Source organism: Chaetura pelagica, unplaced genomic scaffold, assembly GCF_000747805.2.
Source record: "Chaetura pelagica isolate M959 unplaced genomic scaffold, ChaPel_1.0 scaffold169, whole genome shotgun sequence".
Taxonomy (NCBI): domain Eukaryota; kingdom Metazoa; phylum Chordata; class Aves; order Apodiformes; family Apodidae; genus Chaetura; species Chaetura pelagica.
In genome coordinates this window covers 121,539-148,763 of record NW_009954616.1, presented here as the reverse complement: position 1 = coordinate 148,763, position 27,225 = coordinate 121,539, and the positions used below count along the sequence as shown (strand labels likewise).

Below are 27,225 nucleotides of genomic sequence, written 5' to 3'. Positions count from 1 at the left end.
GAAGGGAAAGTTAATGGCCAGTCAGAGGAATGTGCATTTGTGTGGGACAATAGAGTAAAAGATGCCATGAAGAAATTGTTTTCTCGTTGCTGATCTGGAGTGTCTTGGATATCCATGGTCATGGGAAAACAGTAATGGAGCAAAAATGGGCTGTTGATTACATGTGGTTAGTTGAAGGGCATCCTTAGGCATAGGGCTTCTGAAATTCTGTGTGCTATGGCTTGATGACTGGCAGCTGCAAAGCTGAATGGTGCTCAGTATAGAGTTTAATTCTGATGCTCCCAAGGGAAGTTTCTCCAGGTGTGTTGCAGCCACCACTGCTCATGATAACAAACAAGAATGTTTGTAACCCCTCAAAGTAGGTGATTCCTGAATGTCTTTGTAAAAATTGTGTACTGTCTCACAAAATAAACATATTTAAACTGTCCTTATGTTAGCAAGTGCCTGCTAAAGGTGATACTCTGTACTAATTAATTTTACACTTTTTAAAAATATATGAAAATGTATATAAAATAATATACAACTATATACAACTATATACTATATACAACTATGGGTAAGGACTATGTCATAATAAATTAATATCTGATTGCAAGCTGTGTATTCTTAGATGCTGCCTCTGTTGTGTGTGTTTGCATAGGAATGGCAAGGAGTTTACTATGCAAGAAGAAAATCAGGAGACAGTATCCAGCAGCATGTGAAGATAACACCTGTGATTGGTCAAGGAGGGTAACTAAATTGTCCAGAACATAATTGCTTTCTATTTTTTAGGGCTTCTTCTCTGTTTTTTTCCATCTGCAAGTGAACCTCTAAGCATGTAGTGGCAGGGTGATGATGTAACAGCTGGCTTCAAGCACTGCAGAAAGAATAAGCAAAATTGAAGGGTCGTGTTTGTTCCTGATGTTTGTCCATTTTGGTGTCATCATATGCTGGCTAAAATAACTGTATAGTCACAACAATTAATGATGTTTACTGCTGTAGATGCCTGCAAGCTCACATGTAGGTTCATGTTACCATGCATTTCTTTATGAAGTCGTTCTGCAGTGTCCAAACTATTACCTGGTCAGCTGGAAGGATCAGTAGCTAGGCAATTCCCCTTGCTTGTGTGCAGGCTTTTATGTCTTCCTTCATGCTTTTGCAGTGTGCAATGGGCACATAGCCAAATTCTGCTCCCCGATGTGCAGGGGAATTCCTGCAAGAGTAAAAGGATCAGGTATCCTGGGACAAAAACATAGCTGTAATGCTGAAAGAGAGCTTGCCGTGTCTTGTGGAGACCTCTGCTTCAGAAAATAGTGGATCACTTCACTTCTCTCTTTACCCTTTGATATGGTAACAAGTGATTGTTTCTGTTGCTAGGAAAATAAGACACTTTGTGTCTCTCAAAAGGCTGCATTGGGCCAATGAAAACAACAAACAGGTATTGTATGTCTTTCATGTCACAATCTTCATTGCTTTTAGTAAATTGTGGTTTTTGTTTAGAAATTGATACTTTTCCAAGCAGATGTGATCTACATTGTCAATGACATTGTGATTAATTGCTGGAGCAATCAAGGAAACGTCAGCACTTGCATGGGCTGTTCTTTTGTAGGACTGCTCAGTAGAGAGAGAAAAACTTTAATTCTCTGGAACCTGGATGTGACAATGGAGCCAGTGGTTCTGTGAAGCAACATAGACCATAGTCCGAAGGGAGTTCAGGGACTTTTTTCTAAAGCTGCTCTTGCCACCCTGGTCTGGTGTGCTTGTGTCTAATATTGTCCTGGGCTCAGTTTTGCCGATGTGTGGGTCATGAATAAAGTGAAGCCTTCATGTGGGATCTGAAACATTGCATGGTCATCATAACGTGTTGAGGAAGGGTGTAATTCAAACCATAACCCAAGTAAACTATCAGTAGCAGCTGACCCTGTTCTCTGCAATCCAGGCACATACCCATCCAAGCAGGTCCTGGTGGGATAGAGAGCTGTTTGTTGTCATCTGCCCTGGTTTCCTCCCTCTCTAAACTTCTGAAGCATATGATCATATCACATGTTTTGCCTCAAAAAGATTCTAGTAGATGGCCTGTAGAGTTAAGAAGTTTGGACTTTTGTGGGCAAAGAAGTGAAATCTACCTTTAGCCTGTGGTGCATAGGGGTGAGATAGCAACAGGGAGTATAGGAAGTAACTGGCAACATTTTAGACAGAGGACCTGCTTGGAAAACATGGTATGTTTCCAGATGCTCTTTGAGAGTTGTTATGTTTCTAGGCTTCTTTAGAATTTCAGGATGCTTTTGTCCATGATATGGGTAAAGATACATGTGCATAAAAGGTATCTAGAAAGTCTTTACTATTATAGTTGCCTCATATTCAGTACAACAATAATACTGAATATTAATACCTTCTTGGAAGACTTCTGCTATTGGAAGAAGTTCATAGGTGATATTCTGTAAAATCTGACTGTTGAAACTTTGCCCAAGTTTTTTTGTGGGAGTGGGTAATAGCAAGTCAAGGGAGAAAGCTGCACAACTTTTGAAAGAACTTTGAAGGTCTATCACTGAAAAACAAAGCTCAGGATGTTTTAAACTGACCTCATATTTGAACTAAAACATGGATTTTGGCATTAGCAGTGAAGTATATTTTAGAGTAGCAGGATGTTTTAAAGTGGTCAGGCTAGGATATAAGAGAGTTTTGTAACAGCTGCAGTGCTAATGTTACACGTATTTCTTTTTAATTAGTTATTTAAACATCATTGTTGTTTCATTTATAGCTGCTTTGCAGTAGATTTGAAACTGTGATACTATTCAATGTTTTTTCTTTAATGCATACATCCGAAAGACTGATAAAGGGTAGTATGGATGTGATACTCTTAGTGCAAGATAGTCAGTAGAAAACAATTACCAACATGCAGCCATCTGCAACAAACAGCAGTTAGAATATAGAGAAAAGTCCTTCTCTATTGTTTTTCATTGCCCAGTTCTTTGGGCTGCCTAAGCCAGTGAGCTTTAGAAACAAGTTTTAGTTAGGGACTAGTGAAGAAGGCCACACTCATTTTCTCTGTACCACTGGCACTGTTGGAAAGTACCATCAATTTATGTTTTTTAGTGTTGGTTCATAAGCAGTTATTGGTAAATAAACACGAATGCAATGAGCTATAGGTGTGGGGAGCTTTACACAGTTGTTGAGGCCAGGGAATGTGGCCTTTGAAGGGATCTCCACAGATGAAGAGTTCTACTGCAAAGGTTGAAGACCACAGCCTAATAGAAAGCATGATCCGTGGAGATTTAAGCTCCATTGGGGAAAAACCAAGGCGCATCCAACAGAACTACATAATTACTCTCTTTCACTTCTGTGGTAGAAATACCTTCCAACTGTAGTAGAGCAGCAGGTGCTCTTGCATTGCATGAAAACTTAAAGCAGTGTCTTGGCATTTGGGGGACATGGGTGTTTTTAAAATTTTTAAATTGGTTAGAGATTGGGTTTGTTTGTTTGTTTGTTTGTTTGTTTGTTTGTTTGTTTGTTTGTTTAGATGGGCAGTGATGGTGACATACAGGCATATCTACAGGATAGTCATGATTTCTTGGAGTTATATTTGTTGCAATAGCAGTGTGGTGGTATCAGACCTGATCAGCATTTGGACACTGCAGTTTTCCTAAAATCCATGCCAGAATACTGGCAGCAGTAGAATTTTTCTCCACCCTAAAAAAAAATAAAATAAAAATTAAGTTTTTTTCAAGCCACAGATACTTTTTTATGGAAGGAAAAAAGGACATCAGACAAACTACATAGTTCAGAGCAGTAAAAGCTGTCATGATTCAATTATTTATGCAAATCTCTGATGTTTCACAGCATCAACATAATTATAAATGGCTCAATGTCAGCATTGAGAAACTGTATGCAGACTTAGAAACATCTTTACATCACCTACCATTGTTCCACCTTAAAAGTGTAGCTGTGTTCTTTGTCATTACTGACAGCCTTCTTAAAGAATATTCACAGTATGATTAGAGGTCACTGTGCAGGAACCTTTGTGGATTTCTATGCCAGATTTATCACATACAAAAACTAAGCATGTTACATTTATGCATGGAAAAAAATTTAAAAATACTCCTGAGAGTGTATTCAGTATTCCTACAGTGAAGATTTGTGAATATTGCTTTTGTGTGGCTATTCCCATGTGTTGAAGTCCAGGGAGTGATTCATGCTTCCCTTCTCAATTTGAGGCCTGGAAGAATAGAGTTCAGCATGTGCACATTTGTAAATTTACAACAAAGGTGGTTGTGGTGGTAAATTTACAACAAAGGCGGTTTCTCCTCTTAAGGACATATTAGCCCAAGATTAACTGTTTAACTGCTTTTATCGCTTCCTTTAAGAGGCTGTTTCAGGTCATGCCTGCAGAAAGGGTGAGAACTATGCAGGTTTGTCCCAGTAGAAGTATTCAGGGACAAGCTCTTTTCACTTGTGCCCTGTGACAGGATGAGGAGCAATGGATTCAAACTCGAGCACAGGAATTTTCACCTCAACGTGAGGAAAAACTTCTTTCCTGTGAGAGTGACAGAGCACTGGAACAGGCTGCCCAGAGAGGTTGTGGAGTTTCCTTCTCTGGAGACTTTCCAGACCTGTCTGGATGTCTTTCTGAGTGATCTGACCTGGTTTTTGGTCCTGCTCTGGCAGGGGGGTTGGACTTGATAATCTTCTGAGATACCTTCCAACTCCTAACATTCTGTGATTCAGAACTGAAATATGGTTGGGACTGTTGTTGTTATTATTGTTGTTGTTGTTGTCGTTGTCATTGTTGTCATCATTGTCATTATTGTTGTTGTTGTTATTATTATTATTATAGCACTTAGTGGACTGTGCAAATGTTTTCTCCCAGTTGTGCAGTACACATACCAATCATGGGCTCTGAGAGATGCTCCAGTTAGGGATGGGAATGAGCAGTTCAGATGCCTTGTCCCACTGTGCCATATATGATAAGTTTCCTCAATTTTACCCTGTTCGGATGAGGCGATTTCTCTGAGAGTTTTTGCATGATTACAGGAGAGGCATTTAAGTTTTAAAAATCAGATTTCTGGAGGAAGAGTCATTCCTTACACTCCTTCAAACAAGATTTATATGGAGCATGAGTAGAGGATTTCCTCATCCTTTTTTTTCCCTTCTTATTAATTACAGAAAACTACTTTTGAAAATTGGGATTTTTTCCTTTCCATTAAACAGGAACTTAGTACCTAAAAGCACTGTGGTAGCTGCGATTTCCTGTATTGTCTATCTGTTTACTTTCATATTATTTCCTAATGTATAATTACACCTAAATAACAGTCTTTGCCAAACAGTTTGGATTTTCTTAATAACTGAACAGTAAGTGTTGGATAAGTACAGTGTTGTATGTAGCCCTTTAAAAATATTTTAATACCTTTTTTCTTTACATATATATTTTACCCTCGCTGCATCTTCATCTCTACAAGAGTCACCATGATGAGAAGTACACAGGAGACAATTCTCAGCCAGGTTAGAATACTGTCATTTACTTTTATACGCTGCTGTGCTTAAGGTCTTGGCCAGGTGCTTCACTGATGTAAAATGTCTCTTCTTGCTATCGAGCCAGAGATCAGAGCAGGTGGCCCGTGATGGATGCCAGCAGCTCTGATGTCTAGCCATTAGTTGGGCCTGTAACCCTCATTAATAAATCAGTCTGTGCAGAGCTCTTGCCTTCAAAGTTGTGTTGCTCTTCATTGCATTGAAACACTATGTCTGAACCTGAAGCTGACATACCTTGGCACTCCTTTCTGTTTGAAATTAGTGTGGAACTCTGCTGATTTGTCCCAGCAGATCTGTCCTAGTGTTTCCAAGCTCAGGACCTGTCAGTAGGCTGTTGGTTTGGCCCTAGCACAGGGCTAAGATAGTCATCTGTAGTGTCCAGGCTACAGGTAGCCAGGTCCAGACAGCCCTGAGATGCTGCTGCACAACCTCTGCCCTGTGTCTCGGGCAGGTTTGCTTACTTGCAGATGACACATTCAAATTCTCAGTAACTTCTGCAGATAGCTTTTGACTAAAGGTGTGGAGTAAAAAGGGATAATATCTTCTTCAGATGCTGTGTAACATTTGGGATAGTGGTTTTCCATGAAGAAAGAGGCACTAAAGGCCAATTTTAAGCTTGTGCTTCTGGTGATCTGAGCCAGATGCAGCACTGCTCTGTGTTACTCTGAGTGAGAAGGTTCTCATGTCCTGTCACCTTCTGGCACCCGAGGCCTTTCCCACCATGGAACATTGCTGTGCAATGTCAGGCAGCTTCTGATTTTTACACGTGAGGAGGATGTAACATACCAAGAGCAGGGGAAGGGCCTGATTGACATCCCCTACTTTTTCAAGTAGCATAAGAAAATGTACAAGTACTGGAGAGCTTTGTGATGCCAATAATAATGGTTGTGAGGTAGAAGTAATACGTGCAATTTGGCTGCTCTCGGTACCATTGCTGCCAGCTGAACTGATCCATGGCTTGATAAACTGGTTTCTCTTGTGTCCTTGTAGTGAATGCATGTTTTCTTTCTTACTGCTTCTTTCTTGCAAATGAGAAAGCCTGTGAATTAAGCTGAAGAATACTTGTTATTAGTTAACATGAATTTACCAGCTTACCAATGTGTTTTGCAGATCATGTGGGGTGTTTAGGTTTGTCTGATGTTGTCACAGATTTCAGCAAGTCTGGAAAGCCACATCCATGAAGCTATGTTGAAGGCTGCAGTGCAGTGAGAGCAGGCAGCCTTAGAGTCACATGTATGTAGTGTAGGTTCTCCTGCCCTGCAGTCCATGGTTGAGTTCCAAGGACAAACTCCCAGAGTAACTGGCATACACCAGTAAGTCATGAGGGTAGAAAAATAATGTGTGTCATGCTGTTCGCAATGGCATGATTTGTAACACATGTGGATGTGGAGACATTCCTTTCACCAGGTGAAGGGATTTTTTTTTTTAATTTAGACATTTAAATATTTTTAGCTGAAATTGTAGCATGGCACAGGGCAGCCTTTATGCACCTGTGACTCAGTAGGTGGCACTAGGAAAGTTTCCAACTTGCTACTGGGTATTTATTTAATACAAGGAGAGGTGCTTTGTCTGCTGCTGCTACTAACAGCTGTGTTTATGTGTAAATGTTTGCTCCCACTCATGGGCCTTATGTTAAACTCCTCCAAATGTTAAAGCAGGAAAGGGCTTTGAAAGAGAAGTCCTATCAGTAAATAAATAATTTAGCATGTATTAGTTATTCCCTGCTCTTACTTGTCAACAGAGAAAAATGCTGTCAGTTTCTCTGGTCTACAACAAAATAAAAAGATCCAAGCTGGCTTGTAAACATGTGGTAAAAAAAAACAAAAACCAAAACAAACAACAAAAAAAACCTAAGACAGAAATGGTATTTCAGTCATGTTTAAGAGGAATATATTTTTAATTCTGAAGAATACTTTTTTTTTTTTTTTTTTTTTTTACTGCATATATTCTGTCTTGTAACACTGTCATGCAAATCAGTCCTTAGTTTGAGGATGTAACTTTTATGATATTTCTGCGTCTTCACATGCTGGTTATCTCCGCTAGAAATCTTGCTGGGATCTCTGATCTTTGAGTGGCATTTCAGATACTCTGGTAGTAGGTACTGTAATGATTCATGCAATGGGGTGTGTAAATGCATGGTTGCTGTTTTTAAACATGAGGGAGAGTGCAGACTGTAATGTGTTGGAGGAAAATTAAATTTTACTGGATTTTTTTTCTTTTTCTGAGGAGAGCACTTTCCAGGATTTTAACTCAGCTATTGCATTTGTCTGGATGTGATAATTTCTCTTGCTTTAGCAAATCAAAGGAATCACAGCTTGTTGTGTGGTTAACTCTCACAGCAACTGAATTGATTGCAATCATTCTCAGTATGTTGGATTCTTCTTAAGCACAGGCTAAAAAACAATTACTGAAATTAAAAGCAAAAGCTATCTTGAGTTTGAATTGTGCTTGGGCTGAAGAGTGGAGGCCGAGATGGGATCTTTTCTCACTTGGCTACATCTCTAGGTAGTTAAACTCAGCCTTGCCCAGTGGTCAGTGGAGAGTAAGAGGGGCTTGCAGGAGAGGATTAACCCACCTGTCTGACACATCTCTTCTAAAGCATGATCTTCAGCAAAGACAACCTGGAAGATTGCTGCTTTTGGGCAGCTAAAGTTAGGTGAAGTGACTCCGCTGCTCCATAATGCACCTGACTTCTTCGTGGAACACCTTTCCAGGTGATTTTAGACAAGTTGCTGTAAATTGGTAGACACTGAATACCTTGTTCTGATGTGCAGAAATTACAGTATTTCCCCCACTTATGTGGTATCATTGAGATAATTTCATTAAATATTCAGAATTTTAGATTAAGGATACTCTATAGACATCTTGCTTGATTAATTTTTAAAGCTTTTGGTTTGTATTTACAGAATCCCATTCCTTCAAGTGCAAGAACAGAAGGAAAGACTCAACTGATGTTAAGTCAATAACATCTCAAAGTAGTGATGGTAAGAAAGTAAACCATCAAGAATGATACTATAAATAAAGAACAGAATTGCCCTAGGCAATAAAAATGCAGAATGAAAGAGGAACCAGACAGATTCATAGCTGATTAAACAGAGATTACTCCAGTCATTCACAAGTGCTGTAAAATGTCTTTATTCTGATTTGCAAAACCATGCCCCAGCATGAGTACCAGCACTGACAGACAAAGCATGCAGCTTTGCAGAGAGGACGAGTGGCTGTGCCACGGGGTGGGCCAGCCTGCTCAAAGAGTGAAACTAAGAGCCTCAGTTTCACCTTTCTTTGAAAGCTACAGCGTGGGCTTCCAAAACAGTGTTTTACTTTCATTAGTGTGGAACACGAGGCAATCTATAGCTGCTGGTTACTTGCGAGCTGTTCTTCTGCTACTGATCCAATTTGTGACTGCTTGCTGGGGCTGGGACGGTGCTGGCAGAGATTTCTTTCTGCCCCAGGAGGTAGTGGGAGAAGCACAGCTTATGGGGAGCAGGAATTTAGAGCATCTGCATCTCTGAGATGAAGAACATACAAGCACATGCTGTCACAGGAGGAGCTATGTCTGACATTGCAAACAACAGGAGAGTGGCAGGTACTGGGTATGAAGTATAGCTTAAGTACAGCTTCATTTCAGTATATCTGAAGTGACAATGGACAGAAAAACTGACATCAGAGGTGATGAGTGGGTGCAAAGGACGCAGACAACAATGCGAGAAATTAAACAGTAAAGCAAGAATTTGCAGGAGTGGAGATGCAGCAGAAATGGGGAGATGAGGCTGGATTCTGTCAAGCTGTTCCCCAGTGACAGCCTGCTGCACTCTTCAAATGCTGTCACCCGATTTACACTCTGTCATGTAAACAGTTGCTCTCTTTAACGGCAGCTCCAAGTTTACAGACCCGAAGGTACTCTTCCATGGCAAGGATCCACTCAATGACAATAGAAGCTCCTATCACAAAGGTGAGTCATGAGCCTTTCATTTTCCACAAACACAGAGCTTGGAGCTGCTCTCATAAGGAAGTATGTAATTTGTGACAGGACAGCCAGGGGTTTCCTGCATCTTCTATTTAACAGAATCTTTTTTTTTTTTTTTTTACTTACCACTTCCTATATCTCATTATCTCATTCCAAATCCTAGTCATAAGGGAGAATATTAAGAAGAGGAAAGGGCTGTCCTTGCTAGATGGACTGCTTGTGGCAGGAAAGGGACCCTGTTAGGCTGTGTTTGTGTAGGATAACATGTGCAGTCCTTAGTGCTGCCATATTGTTGCTGCATTCCCAGGCTGTGGCCAAGACTCAAGGTTGGAGGCAAACAAGTTATTCTCAACCTTCACCCTCAACCACAGCCCAGCTGTTGCTGCTCTCTGCCCTTTCCTCTTACAGTGAGAAAATTAAGGGTTTACATCCTATATTAGGATATCTGAGTCACACCCAGAAGTTAATTTGTTTGATTATTTTCCTCTGGGGGCTGAATGATTGGTTCTGAGCAGCCCTGGCTATGCTGAAGGACATGGCTAGTTATTGATATACCCACCTGCAACTATTTCAGATATTCCACACCCTTCTTCTTTTGCTTCTCAGGAGTTTGCCAGTTATAAACAGCAGGTGGACACCAGGGAATGAGAGCACAAATGTGTATGTACAGAGTGGTTCTTTAAGGGTTGAGAATTGCATAGCATTTGATAAATGGGAATTAGCATAATCCAGCCAAGAATAAAAATTTTGTAATAAGAAAAGACGAAAGTGCCATTTAGTCTTCCTCACCTACATCCTTAATCTGCTTTCAGGTTATTAATATAATTAACACTGCCCAGGAAAACAGCCCCATCACAGTAGCAGAGGCCTTGGACAGAGTTCTGGAAATCCTGCGAACAACAGAACTTTACTCCCCCCAGCTAGGTACCAAAGATGAAGATCCTCACACAAGTGATCTTGTTGGAGGTCTGATGACTGTGAGTAAAATTAGTAAAGTTGAAATTACTGCAACTAGGGTTCTACATCACAGTTCAGTGCTCTGCTGTGATAAAATTTCACAAGCAATGGGAAGGGGACGAATAATTCATCACCATTTCACTTAACTGTTTTGCCCTTTCCACTAACAGTAGGCACCAAGGTATAGTGAGATATGGCCACACCTCAGGCCACTGGGTGCATTCATCCTCACATGGAAGTGGACACATACAGGTGTGACTACATAAGGTTGCCACTAGAAACTGCATTGTCTGAGTTGTCTCCAGGACTTGTATTTTAGAAACCCTAGAGGTTTAGATGGAATTAGAAGAGTTGCTCTACAGATGGTCCAGTGTTAGAGTGACGTTACTTTAATCAGGTTCTGACTTCAGTCCTGTAACAGCAGCAACGCTGTCTGCCAGACAGACATCCTAGATTTCATCATGGTTTGCTTAAGTTTTTAACACTAAGCTAATCCTTGTCACAATAATATAAAGACAATGAAAAATAAATTATAGTGGTTAATTTGAATGATAAAATCCTGCAGGTGCCAAGGGTCAAGGAGGGCAATATCCTTTCTGGAGCTGTCATAGTAGTGTTGCTGGGATCCTCTCATGTCTGTTTTGAAATACTTCAAAATAGGGATGGGTTTTGTAGTATCCAGGAAAGGTAACTAAATAAAGTGAATGAAGCATTTTAGCAATTAATGATGCATGGATACTCTACCTAAAACTTGTGACAAACTTGCTTTTTCAGGATGGTTTGAGAAGACTGTCAGGAAATGAATATGTGCTTTCTAAGAGTAAGCCACCATTTATATTTCCCTTTGCACATGTGTGATTTCTTTTCTAGATGCTAGGGACACAGAGCTCCAAGCTGATTTGCAGTGGGATGGATGTATTTGGAAATGGTTGTCTAAGTGACTGCAGAACGAGTGCTAGACTGCCTCCATTTTGGAGCTGAAGCAGATTCAAATAATTAAAACAATATGTTTCAATTTGTAAAAAATAAGACTAGGAAAAAACCTAAATTTTCACTCAAAGAAAAGTTCACTGAACTTTTTTGTTTATATCTAAATCATTTGTAGTAATATAAGCCATATATATTATAGGCTTTTATAGACATTTTCATGCAAGAAAAAGTGTCGTTTTTCTTGAAAATGAGTTGTTTTCTAAATGGAATTCTGCATGTGGGGGTAAAAAATCCAGAAATGTTGTAATTCCCGAATTGCATTTCAACAGATATGAACCTGAGCCATAACCACCTTTCAGTGCCAAACACCATAAATGATGTGCCACCGTGTGTCACACAGCTCCTGGATAACGAGGAAAGCTGGGACTTCAACATTTTTGAGCTGGAGGCTGTTACAAATAAAAGGTACTGGACTCCCTTCCCTGGGTGTCCACAAAACTGTTGTTGAGGAGCTGTAGTGCTTTGCTCTGGAAAAAATGAAGCAAGTTACAGTAGATCTGTGAGAGCTCCTTCTGTGTGCGTGTGTGTTGATAGCACTTGTCCCGTTTAACAAGCCAGGCACACACCATGGCTAAGAAGCATGCACAGGCCACAGAGAGCCCTGTGCAGACTGTTGTCTTCCCTGACACCATCTGCAGCCCTCCAGGTTTTTTTCCCATTCAACTTTTACCTTGCTTGACATGAAACAGTAACCTGATGCTAAGAGCTGCTCTGAGAAGCATCAATATACTTTGCATATTGCTGACTTCAATTAGTCAGGAAGTAGAAATCTGAACCTCCTGAAGGCACAGGATTATGTGAAACACAAAACTTTTTTGGTTTGTTTTGGTTTTGGCTCAAGGTGTTTTAGCCTTCAGGATGTGTCCATGTCACGTTCAAAGTCTGCTTTTTCTCCTCAGAAAAAAATGTATTTTTTATTGATTGTTAGATACTAAAACCACAAAAGATCTGAGCTTTTAAGAATTTCTTCTGAAGCTACAAGAATGTTGAAACTCTAGTGCAACTGCACCATTTCTAGAAAACATAATTAAATGTCTGAAAGGATGATATATATATAATAATTTGCAACCTTGGCTGGGATTTTTAGAGGTTAGAGATGTACAGTTTAAAAACATTTAACATTTGCTCCCCACCTTTTATTTTTAAGGTCTCGTTGATTCATTTTTCAAAACTCTCTCCTTAGAATGTCAGAATTTCCCATTTCACAGTGGTGCTTTTTTCCTGCTATTGTTTTTCAGGCCGTTAGTGTATTTGGGCTTAAAAGTCTTTGCCCGGTTTGGGGTGTCTGAGTTTTTAAGCTGTTCGGAAGCAACGCTGCGAGCGTGGCTGCAGGTGATCGAAGCCAACTACCACTCCTCCAACTCATACCACAACTCCACACACGCAGCAGATGTCCTGCATGCTACTGCCTTCTTTCTTGGGAAGGAGAGAGTTAAGGTACAGCTGTTACCTAGAAGTCCTTTGGGATAGGATTTTGGTGTGTTTGCCATTTTATGTCTGTCATTCAAAAGCCAGATTTTTACTTAAATAATGGTCCGGGCTTCATAAAGTCATTTAAGGTCTTTTCCTGTGATGCCTGCAGGACCATAAAGTTTCTCTAAGGTCTGTTTATACAAGTAAGGAATGTACTTTTTAAAGTAGTAACCATAGGGGGGGAAACCTGGTTCTTTTCTACCTCTTGTTAACTGGCTGTTAGAAACAGTTCTTGATAAAGTTTTGCAGAAACTTTGGAGAGGGAGGTGCTGATCTCTTCTCCCAGGTCTCCAGTGAGAGGACACATGGGAATGATTCAAAGCTGTGCCAAGGGAGGTTTGGACTGGACATTAGGAAACATTTCTCTACCAACATGGTGGTCAAACACTGCAGCAGGCTTCCTGAGGAGGTGGTTGATGCTTGGAGCTTGGACAGTGCCCTTAACAACATCTTTTAACTTCTGGTCAGCCCTGAATTGGTCAAGCAGTTGGTCTGGATGATTGTTGTAGGTCCCTTGCAAGGGAAATATCATACCCTATCCTAAAACACAAGCTGTGCTGGAGCAGAGTGAGGGACATTCAGGCAAGCACAGAGAGTGGAAGGACACCACTAGATGATCAGTCCACTATTAGAGGGTTGAATGCAAAGATATTGCTTAGGTGACAGCACAGTAAAAAGCTTCATTAAGGAAAGTGGGTTTGGGTACTGGTGGGAGGGGGAGTTTTGTAGTAAGTGACCTGTTGGCACAGAGAGTGGAAATCAGTTGCAAGGAGGTAGAATCCCTGCACTCAAGCTTACACTTGTGTGGTTTTGGGTACCTGGAAATGATCAGAAATTATTTACTGTGATTTTTGTGCCACGTTGTAACTTTCCTCTCTTCCTGTAGGGAAGCCTTGACCATTTAGATGAGGTGGCTGCATTAATAGCTGCCACCATTCATGACGTAGACCACCCTGGACGGACCAACTCTTTCCTCTGCAATGCAGGCAGTGAATTAGCTGTCCTTTACAACGACACAGCTGTACTGGAGAGTCATCATGCTGCACTAGCATTTCAGCTTACAACTAAAGACAGCAAATGCAACATTTTCAAGAATATTGACAGGTGAGTTTCTTGGACAAGGGGAGTGTGCACGTGTGGATTGCTTGTTTCTGGATTTTAGTTTGGGGCAGGTTGAGGGCCTGCCTTCTAAACCAGAGAATATAATTTGAACAGAGACATCAACAGTTAACCTCTTCCAGAAACCTATGTAGAAAGAATTTTTCTTAGGGCTTTAATTTCACCCCACTGACTACCAGTTTGGTGTCTTTTTAAGCATATAGACACATTTGATAATCTTTTATAGATTACATTGGGATTGTCTAGTTGGCAGCCACAAGGCTGCCCCTTGAACCACTGCCTTTTTGTTGCAGATACCTGGAAATTACGATTTTGGGCCACACATTTTCACCCCAGCAGCCAGATGCTGCGTGCTGTTACCTGCACGTGGCACCACACCTTCTGGCACTGCTGCATTCACATAGGAAGTTGGAGACACCTGGCTGCTGGGCATACATGTATCCTGGGATTTCCCCTGCCATCGGCCTATCTTTTGCAGGGACAGGGCAGAGAGAGAAAGCTATCTGAAAGGGAAAGAACCTGACCCCAAACAGGCAAGGAGTTTGTTTACCCCATCTAACACTGGGGGGTTTTTTGTGGTTTTTTTACATGAGATTTGAGTTCCAAGCTATTTTACAGTGAGATGGAAATGTGTTGGTACCATTCCTGGAGAAGGTGTCTTACTGTTACAGCATGATGAAATGGAATTGTAAATTTTTATTGACTTCAGGGGATTAGTTTTCATTAGGTTAAAATAACAGAAAAAAGCCACTGCAGGCATTCAGAGCTAGAGGAACCCAGAGAGGCATGATCTAGTCCATTACTCCAACCCTAAACCGTTTGGAATTCTGATGTCGTCAGCTCGAATACTCAAGCAGTGTCTTGCAGCACTGTCTGTGCAGGAATAAGGAAAGGACAGAGCTCTGTCTGGCAGGAACTACTTCTTTTTCCTAGAAATCACTACCGGACACTGCGCCAGGCCATTATTGATATGGTTTTGGCAACGGAGATGACAAAGCACTTTGAGCACGTGAACAAATTCGTAAACAGCATCAACAAGCCAATGGCATCTGAGGAGACTAGCTCACACGTAAGTGTTTGCAGGACTTTACACCTTCAGACATTTCAGTGAAGTTCTTCCAAGAGAACTTTTAATACCATTTTCATTCATGTACTAAATTGTACTGTGATAATGCCCCAAATACACTACTTCTATTTCTTGTTTTCTATGTGTGGTTCTGCCCTCAGCTCATTTAAACAATTTTACAAACCTTGGTTTCAAAGCCTAGTGTTCACAAAGCATGCAAGGGGCTGCTTTTATACTTGCAAAATTCTGTGCATGGAGCCAGGTCAGCTCCCAAACAATGGGATCTGCCTAAGCCTGGAGTGGTAGCTGAGTAACCTGCACTGCCAGAATTGTTTCTATGTAATCTGGAACCTTCAAGCCACAAGGAATAACCCCATTGCTTCCTGAGACCTCTCCAACCCATCCCCATTCCTGACTGTACTGAGATGTCTGGGTTGTTATTCCTGTCAGTTAGACAACCTAATACTCCCATCACCAGCCAGGATATATTTTACAAGATGCCCCTTGAGTTTCTTAGCCCAGGGCCCTCTGATGGGTGGCCTTGACGATCTTGAAAGTCTTTTCCATCCTTAATAATTCTATGGTTCTGTTGTTGCTTTTCAAGGTTGAGCACTCAGTGACTAACACTGTTCTCCATGGCAGTTACTCACCTAAGCAAAAACCATCTTACCACAGCTTAGCAAAAGTGGTGCTTTGTTAGAAACACCGAAAAAAAAAAGGCCAAATTGAAGGTCAGTGATACTAGAAATAAATAAAGGTAGCTCTGTCAGAGCTCCAAAACTGGACATTTTTGCACTGTAGACTGTCATGGGTGCAGAAACCAGCCAAGGGCCAATTGGGGTTTATGACTTGAAGGACAGTGTTACGTCAGTTGAGCTGACCTGCTTCTAGGAACCACTGAGCTCTCTTCTCCCACCTGTCTGAGCTGGAAATCACTAATGCTGCTCAACTCTGCTGGTTCTGTGGACACTTTGCACTGTACTCCCCAGCACTTCCAAGCTCTGGAGGGCTCACTGGATATGGTGCCGAGTCTAAATTAGCCTGATCATCCTCAGGGTCCGAAGTCTCACAGCACAGGGACACGTCTTTTGGGCACTGCTGGAGCCCCTCCCACTGTTAGTGCATGGTGCTCCCAGCACATCACTGGCGCTTCACAGGTTTGCCCTCAAGGCACAGTCTGAGCCAGGACAGTGAGGATCCCACTACAGATTGCAGCTCGGAAGAAAGGATAATCCACATTGGTGGGTGGTGTGGAATACTGTGCTCTCCAGCACCTGTGGAGCACTGTCACAAGCCGACGCCATCACAAAGGCATATGTTTAGCCTTATATGGGGGAACGGGAGATGGACCGTTGCCCACAACCACCTATTTCTAAAGAAACCCTCTAAGTCATCACTGGGAAGTGTGGCTTCTCACAGTGCTTCATTTCTTCTGTCAGTTTTAGGTTTTTTCTGAAATGTTTCCTCCATCTCTACCCTTTAAAAATACCCAGTTTTGCGGCATCCCTACATTGGCCTGTAGGATTTAGATTCACAAACCTTACTGGAACTACTGTGCTTCCAAGCTCTGAACACATTTCTAGGTATCTTCCTTTTATTCCGTGATTGCATTTGTTCCAGCACTTACTAAAAAGCTTTTACATGCTCTCCATACAGTCTACTGCAATTAGTTTTTCTAACCTATAGAAAACATTTTCCTTGACTCACTCTTCTTCATCTTACTGGTTTTTATCAGAGGCTATTTTAAAGTGCACAGGAGTTGGAGAGCAAGAAAAGTGAAACACCGAACCACTTATATTACAGACTTGGGTTTTTTTTCCCAGTAATACAGAATCACAGAATAATCACAGTTGGAAAAGACCTCTAAAACAATCTACTCCAACTGTCCACCCGGGGCTGGGAGAGGGAACACAACAACACAACCCACCCAAACAAGCAACAACAAAAAATAAAACACGATCACCCACCCCACAAAACCAACAACATAATACAACCCACAAAAAAACTAGCATGCCCTGAAGTGCCATGTCTACACATTTCTTTAATACCTCTAGGAGTGGTGACTCCACCACCTCCCTGGGCAGCCTGCTCTAGTGCCTAACTAGTCTTTCAGTAAAGAAGTTCTTCCTGATATCTAGTCTAGTCCTCCCCTAGCGTATTAGATTGCTCTGTTCCTTATTCCCAACAGTGGCTCTCACTATTATTGATCTTGAAACGCCGTTAAGGAGCAGGGATAATTTGGCAGCTCTTTGCTGAGCTACCAATGCTGAAAAAAAAAATAAATTCACTGGTAAACATAAAGTTAGAAGATTAATGCCTGAACTGGCAAGAGCCACTGCAAAATGTCTCCCCATAAACCACAAAGACATTAATTTAGCCATGGTGGTAAAAGGTATTTATGTTCAATTTTTTATTTGAGAGTTGACTTTAGCAGTGAAAGGAGGCCATAATTACTCAAATATATTATTTTGAGAATAGTGTTAATGCTATAGTGACCTGAAGTGTAGGCTTTTTACTACTCAATAAGGAAGAAAATATACCCATGCACTTCTAAACTGTTCAAGACCCAGAAGATGATGCGGTATTTTACTGCCTAGCAAACAGAGACATTCTGCCGTCAGTGTGACACTCCTGCACTGTCCTACTGTTAATCTCACTGATCTCAGGCTTCACCCTAGCTGGTAATAAAGACCAAGAAGTATTACAAGGTGAGGGTTCAAAGTCTGGCACAAGGAAGGCAATTTTATTTGCAAACATCCCAGAACTGAATGGCACAGACCAGCTTGTTTGCCTCCAAAAGGAAGGAGACAATTGTCCAACTTGGCTCACCACCCCCACCCATCACCCTCCTCGTGCTTGCCTCAGTTTTCTCATCTAGGAATGAAAAACAAACTCTAGAAACTCACCTAATGAAGCAGCCCTCTACCATCACCATCCCCAAATTTAAACACTCCTCAGTGAGGAGTTAGCAGCTTGCAGTAGGTGGATGCATCACATACGCTGAATTGGTTCCAAGAGGGCAAGCCTGGAATGCAGTGGAAGGTAACTCACCCCAGCTGATGTGACTCCTTTATTTCACAAACTTTGCTATTAATTCTGAGATTCTCCCAAACTGTCCTATGTAATGGGGCTATCCTTAGTTAGCAAGGCTGCAGTTCTCAGACATCACCACCTCCTCCAAATTCCTGGTGCTGTGTGTGAAATTAGGAGGTGTCAGGCTGGGTGCCCACTTACAGCTGAAGTGCAGTAGAGCTGGTAACAATGCCCTCACTCCTCCACCAGCCCCTGTAACCAACTCTCTTTCACAGAGCGGAGGCAGCGACTGTGAATGTACAGCCAACATAAAGAATTTTCCAGACAACCAGACACTGATCAAGCGCATGATGATTAAATGTGCGGATGTAGCAAACCCATGCCGTCCCCTCGAGCTTTGTATCGAGTGGGCAGGGAGGATTTCAGAGGAGTATTTTGCACAGGTATGTATATTTTTACAATTTGGCTATTATGTAAGAAAGTGCTTGTGGGCTGGTCTGCCGATCCGCATAGGGTCTGCCTGGCATCATCATGGAGTCTAGATATACGCTTTTTGTCAGCAGTCAGAACTGGCCCCTCACTTTCATGCAAAAGAAGTCAAAGTTAGCTGGTTTGCTTACCACAAAGCTTGCAGTACAGAATGGTGAAAGGTGGTTTTTACACTTTGGCTGGCCAAAATTCAAGACTGTCATCATTCCCGCTTCAAGTCCCAATATCTTCCCTGAAGGAAGCGTGAGGATCCATGCCTGATGAAGCCCTCATCAGAATCATCAGGCTGGCCCCTTTCTCTTCTACTGTGGCACCTGGACTATTGCCATGGCAGGCAGTACTGGAGGCATGTGGGCAGTGTCAATGCTCATCACCTGTCGTCTCTCTAGACAGAACTGGAAATCCAACTTCCTTTCTTAATAATCATTTTTTCTAACACAAATGTACCAGCTTCCTGAAAGCAAAACAGTATTCTAGTTCTTCATTTGAAAAAATGATAGATTCTTAGCTTTTACTTGCCACTAATGATGTGGAAATTAGCAGCTATGACTAGAGAGACAGAAAACTGGGGGTGCCTACCATCCCATTATAGTTATTACTGAAAGAAAATAGTAGTTAGGGCCTGGGACATGTCTGAATTTCATTTTAATCATAGTGAAAACATTCAATCACTTTCTAGGTAAAATGAAGGATCACTGAGCTTGTATGTCCCTAGCACTCAAGGTTACCATAAGCTAGCTTTAAATTGCCAGTCTTGGGCACTAGCCTACCTGCAGCAATGTGAGATGCTAACAACTGCTATGCTCTTCATTCACTTCATCTGGGAATTATGGGGACTGCTCTGCTGCCAATTCCAGCATAAGGTGCTGTCCATACTACTTAAAACAGGGTTTTTGTAATTACATTCTAAGATTATTGAGGTGACTGGCTCCTCCACTATACTGAGTGCAATAAAATCAGCCCTCTTTCGGTTGCAGACAGAGATTTAAAGGGCATACCCTTACTCCTTTATAAGAATCTGGGCATCTTACAATCCAATAAAAGCATAGAAAGTAATGACAGCAATATGCCTCTTACTTAGAAGACAAATTGTTTGAACAGCCACTAAGTTGTACAAAAAGGAGAGCTCAAACCTGTCCTCTGCTAAAGGACTATGCAGCCCTATTTTTTGTTTTTAGCTGGTGTGCCCTAATCACCAGTCTCCTGTCTCACCAGAGCTAAGAGCAGTCACAGCACTACCAAAAAAAAAAAAAAAAAAAAAAGAAAAACAAAGAGTACTTGTGAAAGGGAAGAGCTGTTGACTTCAGTCCCTGTTCCAGATGAAAGCATGCACATGAAACTAAGGCAGTTACCTCAGAGGTTCTAAGATTTGTCTCCAATCTCCTACTGCAATCCACCTAATCCCCTGGCCCTTGCTACTCCAGCATGAAAGCCAGCAGGGCTCTAGAGGCTAACTGGAGTTTTGTTTTCTTAGACTGATGAAGAGAAGAGACAGGGTCTGCCTGTTGTAATGCCAGTATTTGATAGACACACCTGCAGCATCCCCAAGTCTCAAATTTCCTTCATTGATTATTTTATAACAGATATGTTTGATGCATGGGATGGTAAGTACTTCTGTTTTCTTTTTCCATTGCTTTGAGGCAGACATTTCTACAGAATAAAATTAATAATCTCAAACTGGCCCTTAGTCCATTTTTTTGCCAGGGGTGCTACCTGTTTATAAGCAGTAGAACATAGGATCTAAGCAATGATGCTGCTGAAGCATACTCCACTGCACACACCACTAGCTTTACAGAAGTTGAGTGCTTACCAGACAATCTATGTAAAGAAGGAAGAAATAATGGCTTAAAACTAACCTTTTTTTCATCTAGGTCTTTTCTTCCCTTAGCAATGTATTTCCCCTGAGCATCAGAAACTGAGACCACAGTGGTTATGTGTTAGCATAATTTAATAGAGTAATCATTAAATTAAGAAAGTGGTTTGCTTGAAAGAGACTGAATTTTTTTTCACACTGAAGGAACAAAAAAAAGAGTAGGACAATGCCAACGTCAAAGGAGGTTTGGCTGTTCTTCTGCCCATTCTGTATACTTAGTACAACTGTTCTGTTCATTTCAGCATTTGCACATCTGCCTGTTTTGATGCAACACTTGGCTAATAACTACAAACACTGGAAAACACTGGATGAGTTAAAGTGCAAAAGTCTCAGGCTGCCATCAGAAAACAACAACTGACTCTAAGGCAAGAAAAACAGACCACTTGATCTACCAGTTTCACTGTGAATCACTTACTGACTTGGCTACAAGATGGATGGTGTTTCTTGTCCAGTGAAATTAAGGCTGCGTGGCAAAAAAGAAACACTCTACTCATCACTTTTAAACTTTTCTGAGTTCTACAGAAAAATGTTTTCAAAAAAGGCTACATAATCCACAGATGAATAAGTGCTCTTTGAAAATAACATTTTGTGGCAGAAAATGTATTTCTGAAACTAATTTCTAATAGTGAATACGCATTTGTCCAATCTTGTTATTGATACAACTCCATTCACTTAACACTTCACAACCGTTTCTCAAACAGAGGGGTAATTGAGTCACCAGTCAAGTCAGAGTGGGTTGACAAATAAGCATCAAAACCTTCCACTTACCCCAACATAAACTGGCTCCAAATCTATCAGTGTTCCTCTGTTCTCCAAATCATAGTTCTAAAGAGAACATGCACAGTTGAACAAGCAAACCTCAATAAACTGGCTGAAGTAAAAACCAAACACCACACCATTGAAAACAACCTTCTTATTACCAAGCATTCTCTTTTCATTCTTTTCCATATAAAATCTCAGTAGAAGTTAAATTATATTAAAATTGGTCAATATAATGAAAGAAAATAAGCATGTTCTAGATAATTGGTGCCATCTACATTTCTCTGCCATCTTAGAAATGTCACCATGCACTATTTCATCAAATTTTATACAAAAAAACACTGTGTCACTTGATCAACATCCTTTTGTATAAAGCGGTGTTTATACATATGGTCATCAATTTAAGCAAACTGATCTAAATTTTATTGTAAGTGCATATATTGTGCTACTTACTTCTAGGATGAACCTGTCACTTTATAAAAAGAGGTTCCAGGTTACAATTTATAACAGCATTAAAATTTGTACTGGTTTTCCCTCCTGATAAAATGCTGGTTTCTTTTGTGATATTAAAAGTATTCAAAAGATGTAAGTTAGAAACCAAACATAGTTTTAAGATATTAAATATATGCTAAAGCTTCCAAAGCACAAACGTGTATTTTTGTACATCTCATTTTAATGAGATGCAGAACATGAACATGAGTTAAAATTTTAGACTATTCCCAGATTTTTCAGTTAATAAATACTAGCAGAACCGCTGATTTTTAACACTGTGCACTCCAGGCTGCAGACAAAAGCTTCAAAGCTGTCCCTGCAGTTGAAGAAGCAGTCCACTAATTATTAAAAGGGAAGGTCTTGACACATTCTCTTTACCTCCCCTACACTTTATCAAGAACTGAACCCAGTAAAGGAAAACAAAACAAAACAAAACCCAAAAAACCCAACAAAACCATAGAGTTTAGATAGCTGTGGAAGAAATGTGACCGTGCTGCAGGTAGCTCACATAATGTGCCAAACTTTTTTGTATGTTTTGTACCAAGTTCTGAAACAAAAGGAAACATTCATAAAACATATGTGCAGAGAAATATATATAAGCTATATTTTTGTTAGAATTGTAATAGAACCTTACTTTTGTCATAGCTAGGCAGGTTGCTGTGTATTAAAATGCTGCATTGTGTATATTTGAAGAATGCTGTTTCTGGTGACATATGTTCATTCTTTCCCATTATCTATTACAACATTCTTCAATGGATTTTTATTCAGATAAGTTGAACCTGTGTTTTTTATACCATTAACTGTTTGCTTTTACCATTGCCTTATCTAGAACTAGTGCTCTTGGTCGTTGTACCTTAACTAATCTGATGACTGAACACTCACTTGCATTAGAAAAAATAATTTCACAAGATTCAAAGCTTTGTCAGCTTAATTTAATCTGTTAAGTACAACAACACTGTAAAACAACATCCATGTAAAACATTTCAATTCATTCTGTCACATGGAGGACAATGTGACTGGTAGAAGGAACCTAGAAATAAAGTTCAGCCTCAGTTCAGTTTCATGAGCTAAGGTGTTCCTGTGGAATCAGTGTATTTTTTGTAAGATCCTGTGTTTCTTCCTGTTTCTTCCCACAGTCAGAGACTAAGCAAAAAAAAAAAGAAGTAATTTCTGTGGAGATATGCCCTCTTTAAGGGCCAAAGAAATCTGCACAGACTGTCATCTGACAGTTGTGTCAGATCTCCTAGACCCAGCTACCCAGCTGACTTAACAGCTGCTTGTTTCATGCCATTGTCACATACAGCTTCAGAGTTGTACAAGTATTAAAGGTAGGTCTGATATATACTTTCATTATGTAAACATATGGAATTCTGTGCTGCTGCAAGGTGGAAAGGGCACAAGACGAAGTAAAATTTCTAATCTGGTCACCCTAATTCTGCTCACTGCATATCCCAACAGCAAGTGACAAACTGTTAATTAACAGGAGTGGGCTAGTATACCCCTACTGTGTTCACTGTTATGCTCAAAGTTTATTTGTAAAACAACTTAATACTTTCAAGTCAGTCATCTTTAAAGGAGGAGACCCTTAGAAGACCTATTACTAATGGAGTGTATCGGAGAACAATGGCACTTTTTATAAGATAAAAATATTTATACATGTATGTACGACTATTTAAGGCTGAATTACATCCCTGTAAAATACAGAGCGAGTTTTGTGACCAGAACTGTTCAGAGTTAAATAGGTCTGTTTCTCTACCAGAGAAAGGAATCACTTAAAAGCAGTCACATAAAAAAATCATCAGTTGTTCCCATGGTATAGGAAGAGATAATAAAAAGATGGTGATTCTTCGCTCTAGTTACAACTGATGATAACAGTACCTTCTCCAAAAAACCTAACTTCTATAAGCTTTCCTTGCAAAGTTTCAGTAGCATTGTGTAAACATATACTTTATATACAACTAAAAAGTTATTTATCAATTGAAACAAGCCAAAAAGAGCCAAAGAGAAACTGATTTCCTCAGCTTGTACTGGAGTAACCAAAAATGCAACAGCTGCTGACAAAGAAAAGCTGAAACAATGCAGACTGACAGGTAGAAAGGCTTAACGTGCATTCCCTTCCCAAGTATAATACCCTATACTTATTACCATCAGCTATAATCCAGACACCTTTCCTATGCCAGTCTACAAAATAGCTAACCTGAGCAAAGAGCATGCAGCTCAGGATTTAAGGCTGACTTAACTTTCCTGAATTGAAAAGACAAAGTAATGTAACAATATGTCCATCTGTTTTGTGGTTTTGAAATAGGTTGTTTTGAACTCTACATTTAAATAGGATTAGTTGTACAAGTTGACTAAAGTGAGGAAAAACAACGCAGCTCAAAGTTCTAGTGTCCCTTCCAGGGAAGATTACAGTCAGTCTCAAGAGGCAAAGCTTGGCATCTTGGTGGCAGGGGGAAGGCAAGTGCCCACAAGGGCTGGGGAAACAATTCTAAAAGGCTCCTTGGTTTCTTCTGGGAAGCTGGAGCTTGCTCTTTTAGCTTCTACTCTTGTCAGGATCTTTTTACTTCTTTGTTTTAATTGCAATTACTGCAGCCACTGGACCTTAATTCTGGAATTTCAGTCCTGTAGTCTCCAGTACTGATAACAGTTCTCATTCATTCAAAGGGAAGATACGGCATTGTAAAGTTGCAAGAGATTTGTTCCTAACCTATTCAAGTGCTAGATCTTCTGAACAGATCTGAGGACAGTGGCACCCTATTCTATATGGCTTTATGACCACTAAATTTCCAAACTCCCCCCTTCCCTAATTTTTCTCTGAGGTAACTTGCCACTCCTCTTGTTCCCCCTCCCACTTTTTTTGTATCAGTTTTGGTTTAACTTTACTTTTTTTTTTTTACTTTTGGGTTTTTGTTGCTTTGGCTTGGGATTTTTGGTTTAGTTTGAGGGGTTTTTTCCTACTCCTGTTTAGCTTGCAGATTACTGCTGATGTCTCAGATTTGAAAAAGGCATTGTGTACTCAGAGGCTTTCTAAGCTCCAAAACACTATTTATCCTTACAATCTTGGTACAGATTCCTCTGCAGTCAAACTTCAGCGAAGAATATAGTAACCAACTGGCAGAAGCATTTTGCACATATTGAACACATCAAATGCTACTGCTTAAGAAAGTATTTTACATCCTGAAAATCCATGGTAAGGTCAGTGCTTTTTATTAGATACACATAAATGTGATGAATGCACTATGGACAGACTAAGCTAAATCAATCATACTTCATGCTAGACATGGAAATGGTGTTGTATAAATTCCAGTAGTGTAGGTAGACCCACAATAAAACTGCATCTACTGCAGGGGAGATGTACCAGTACATATATGCACTGCTTTGTAGAAAATGAAAACTGACAAACCAGTATTGCTTACTTTTCCTGCTCTTACCCTTGGTGTAGGATAGTAGCTTCAAAAGCCAAAACTGTTTCTTGGGTGGTTTTTTTTTGTAGATACATAAATCTGAGCCATCAGCAACTAAAGATCAGCTTCAAGAAAAAAGTTATATAAAGCAGGAAAGCCTCAGGGCTTTTTTGTGTGCCTCCTCTCTGCACATAACACTATAGAATGCCCCTAACTGCTTCAGTTACTATCCATCTAAAGATTTTTACAAATCTTAACATTCACCCATGTTATTTTTAAACACTAGGAATAAAACAGAAACTATTTAAGGAGTCATCGTTACCTACAGTCTTGCAAGATAACATAATTTCTGCTGAGAGAACAAGCCAGGTAAATTCCAACATGCAAAACTGTCCTTTGAGAAGAGTAGTAGCAACTAATGAAAATTCCAGTATGATACATGACAGTAAGTGTAAACCTTACTGGTAGACACATTGCCATCAGCTCAGACTTCCATTCACACACACATTTAACATCCATTCAGTTTATACATCCATAGCAGCTTAAAATTTGAGCTGCACATCACCATTCTGTGCCAATTTTTGAAATAGTGTTAAACTGCGGAGTCTGGATTCTCGTTCACCATCCTTCCACAGAATAATGAGGTGGTCAGCAGAGCATGTAGCCAGTCCCAGTTCACCAAAATACAGAAACATCTGCAAGGAAATAATTACTATTAACGGTGATGCTCACATGAGATGGTCAGCTTGCTTAAATGTTCAGTATACAGCTGGACTAAACTATGACTAAACAGACTGTGTGACATGCTTCTGCTTGAACATAGGTATACAAAGCTACAAAGTGCAGTTTCTAAATGTTTGAGATGTCATAAAATCCCTGCATGGAAACAGATCATAACAGCACTTCACACTATTTAGATCTCAGTTAAGAAAAAGCAGTAAAGCCTTACAGATAGAGAAGTTAAGTTACAGAACATTGAAGAAACCTGTTTCAAGTCAGCAGTAGAAGAGTGCCTTGAATGAACTCTGATCTCCTGGTTTCTTAGGAGTAGAAGCCACTGTTCTCTTTACTTTGATACACTGCCCTCCTTCCCACATAACATCTCAGGCTACCATCAAGAGGCCTGGAAGGATCAAGGAGTAAACAACTGTGACAGACACCAGTATGTGCCTGGTTTCACCGGGGAAGCCAAACCAGCAAGAACTGCAACACAGGAAAAGACTTCAGCAGCAGGGGAGGGATTGTACAAAACCAACGGAGCTGACAAGTCATATAGTCATCCCTGATTTTGGAGACCTTCACAAGGCTGCCTAAAATTAGCCACTAATTGCAGTTCAACACAACAGCCAATGGAACCAGGTCATATGCCTGCAGTGTCCTGACTCTTCAGCTTGTTAAAGGGATCTGCCCAGGTGAAGCATTCAGGCCAAAGACTGTGCCTACAGCCCACCTGCTCTGGGAGCAGCCACTTGCTAGCTATATGGTTACAGCAGAAATTCTCTGGCCAAGCCCACATCTTGGACTATCACTATTCAGCATTTCCAGCCTCAACTGCTTCAGTCTGCCCAGAGTTTAAAAATGAAATTTTACATATATAGGACACTGCAGGAAATCACATTCACCATCATCTCAGTTACTCCTTGGCTCTGTAGCATCCCAGCAAAGACTCTACATGGGCATCTCACCACCTCTACTGTGTCTCTTCCTCCATTACACACTATGTCCTCTTTTTTAGATAGCAACTTTCCATACTGACAATAGGGCCTCTTTCAACAGTTTTTCAGAAAGAAATGTAGTAGAGGGTCAGAAAGCTTGGCAGAAATCACTGTAGCAGGAAGATTCACCTTAGCTATTACTGAAAAGCTACCAATTTTTGCCAGTAGCAGCTCTGAAATCCAGGCTCATTAATACCTGTAAGCAAAACTACTCCAGAACCATACCACTCCTCTCAACCTGTCCTTCCCACTGCTTCTTCCAGCTATGTGTATGGAAGTCCACTGTAATAAAGTGATTTGCTACTCCAATGGGTTCATCAAACATGGGAAAGTGAAGAGGAAAAAGGCCATATAAACAAAAAACACTCTTTCAGGAAGAC

General features: G+C 40.5%; 2 protein-coding genes across 2 annotated transcripts in view; one reads left to right on the top strand and one right to left on the bottom strand.

The window, feature by feature from the left end:
• PDE8B (phosphodiesterase 8B) overlaps positions 1-20,833 on the top strand; it is a 40,986-nt gene extending 20,153 nt beyond the window's left edge. Inside the window, exons 8-21 of the mRNA XM_010005538.1 lie at positions 641-729; positions 1,357-1,426; positions 5,436-5,478; positions 8,415-8,492; positions 9,384-9,460; positions 10,288-10,452; positions 11,207-11,252; positions 11,692-11,827; positions 12,661-12,859; positions 13,782-13,999; positions 14,948-15,083; positions 18,389-18,556; positions 20,077-20,206; positions 20,718-20,833. Of these exons, the coding sequence (XP_010003840.1) occupies positions 641-729; positions 1,357-1,426; positions 5,436-5,478; positions 8,415-8,492; positions 9,384-9,460; positions 10,288-10,452; positions 11,207-11,252; positions 11,692-11,827; positions 12,661-12,859; positions 13,782-13,999; positions 14,948-15,083; positions 18,389-18,556; positions 20,077-20,206; positions 20,718-20,833 (1,671 nt within the window). The remainder of the gene's footprint in view (positions 1-640; positions 730-1,356; positions 1,427-5,435; positions 5,479-8,414; positions 8,493-9,383; positions 9,461-10,287; positions 10,453-11,206; positions 11,253-11,691; positions 11,828-12,660; positions 12,860-13,781; positions 14,000-14,947; positions 15,084-18,388; positions 18,557-20,076; positions 20,207-20,717) is intronic.
• A 4,839-nt stretch (positions 20,834-25,672) lies between these two features.
• The window catches only part of WDR41 (WD repeat domain 41), a 38,263-nt gene continuing 36,710 nt past the window's right edge, over positions 25,673-27,225 (bottom strand). The window contains exon 13 of the mRNA XM_010005551.1: positions 25,673-25,825. Within this exon, the coding sequence (XP_010003853.1) occupies positions 25,673-25,825 (153 nt within the window). The remainder of the gene's footprint in view (positions 25,826-27,225) is intronic.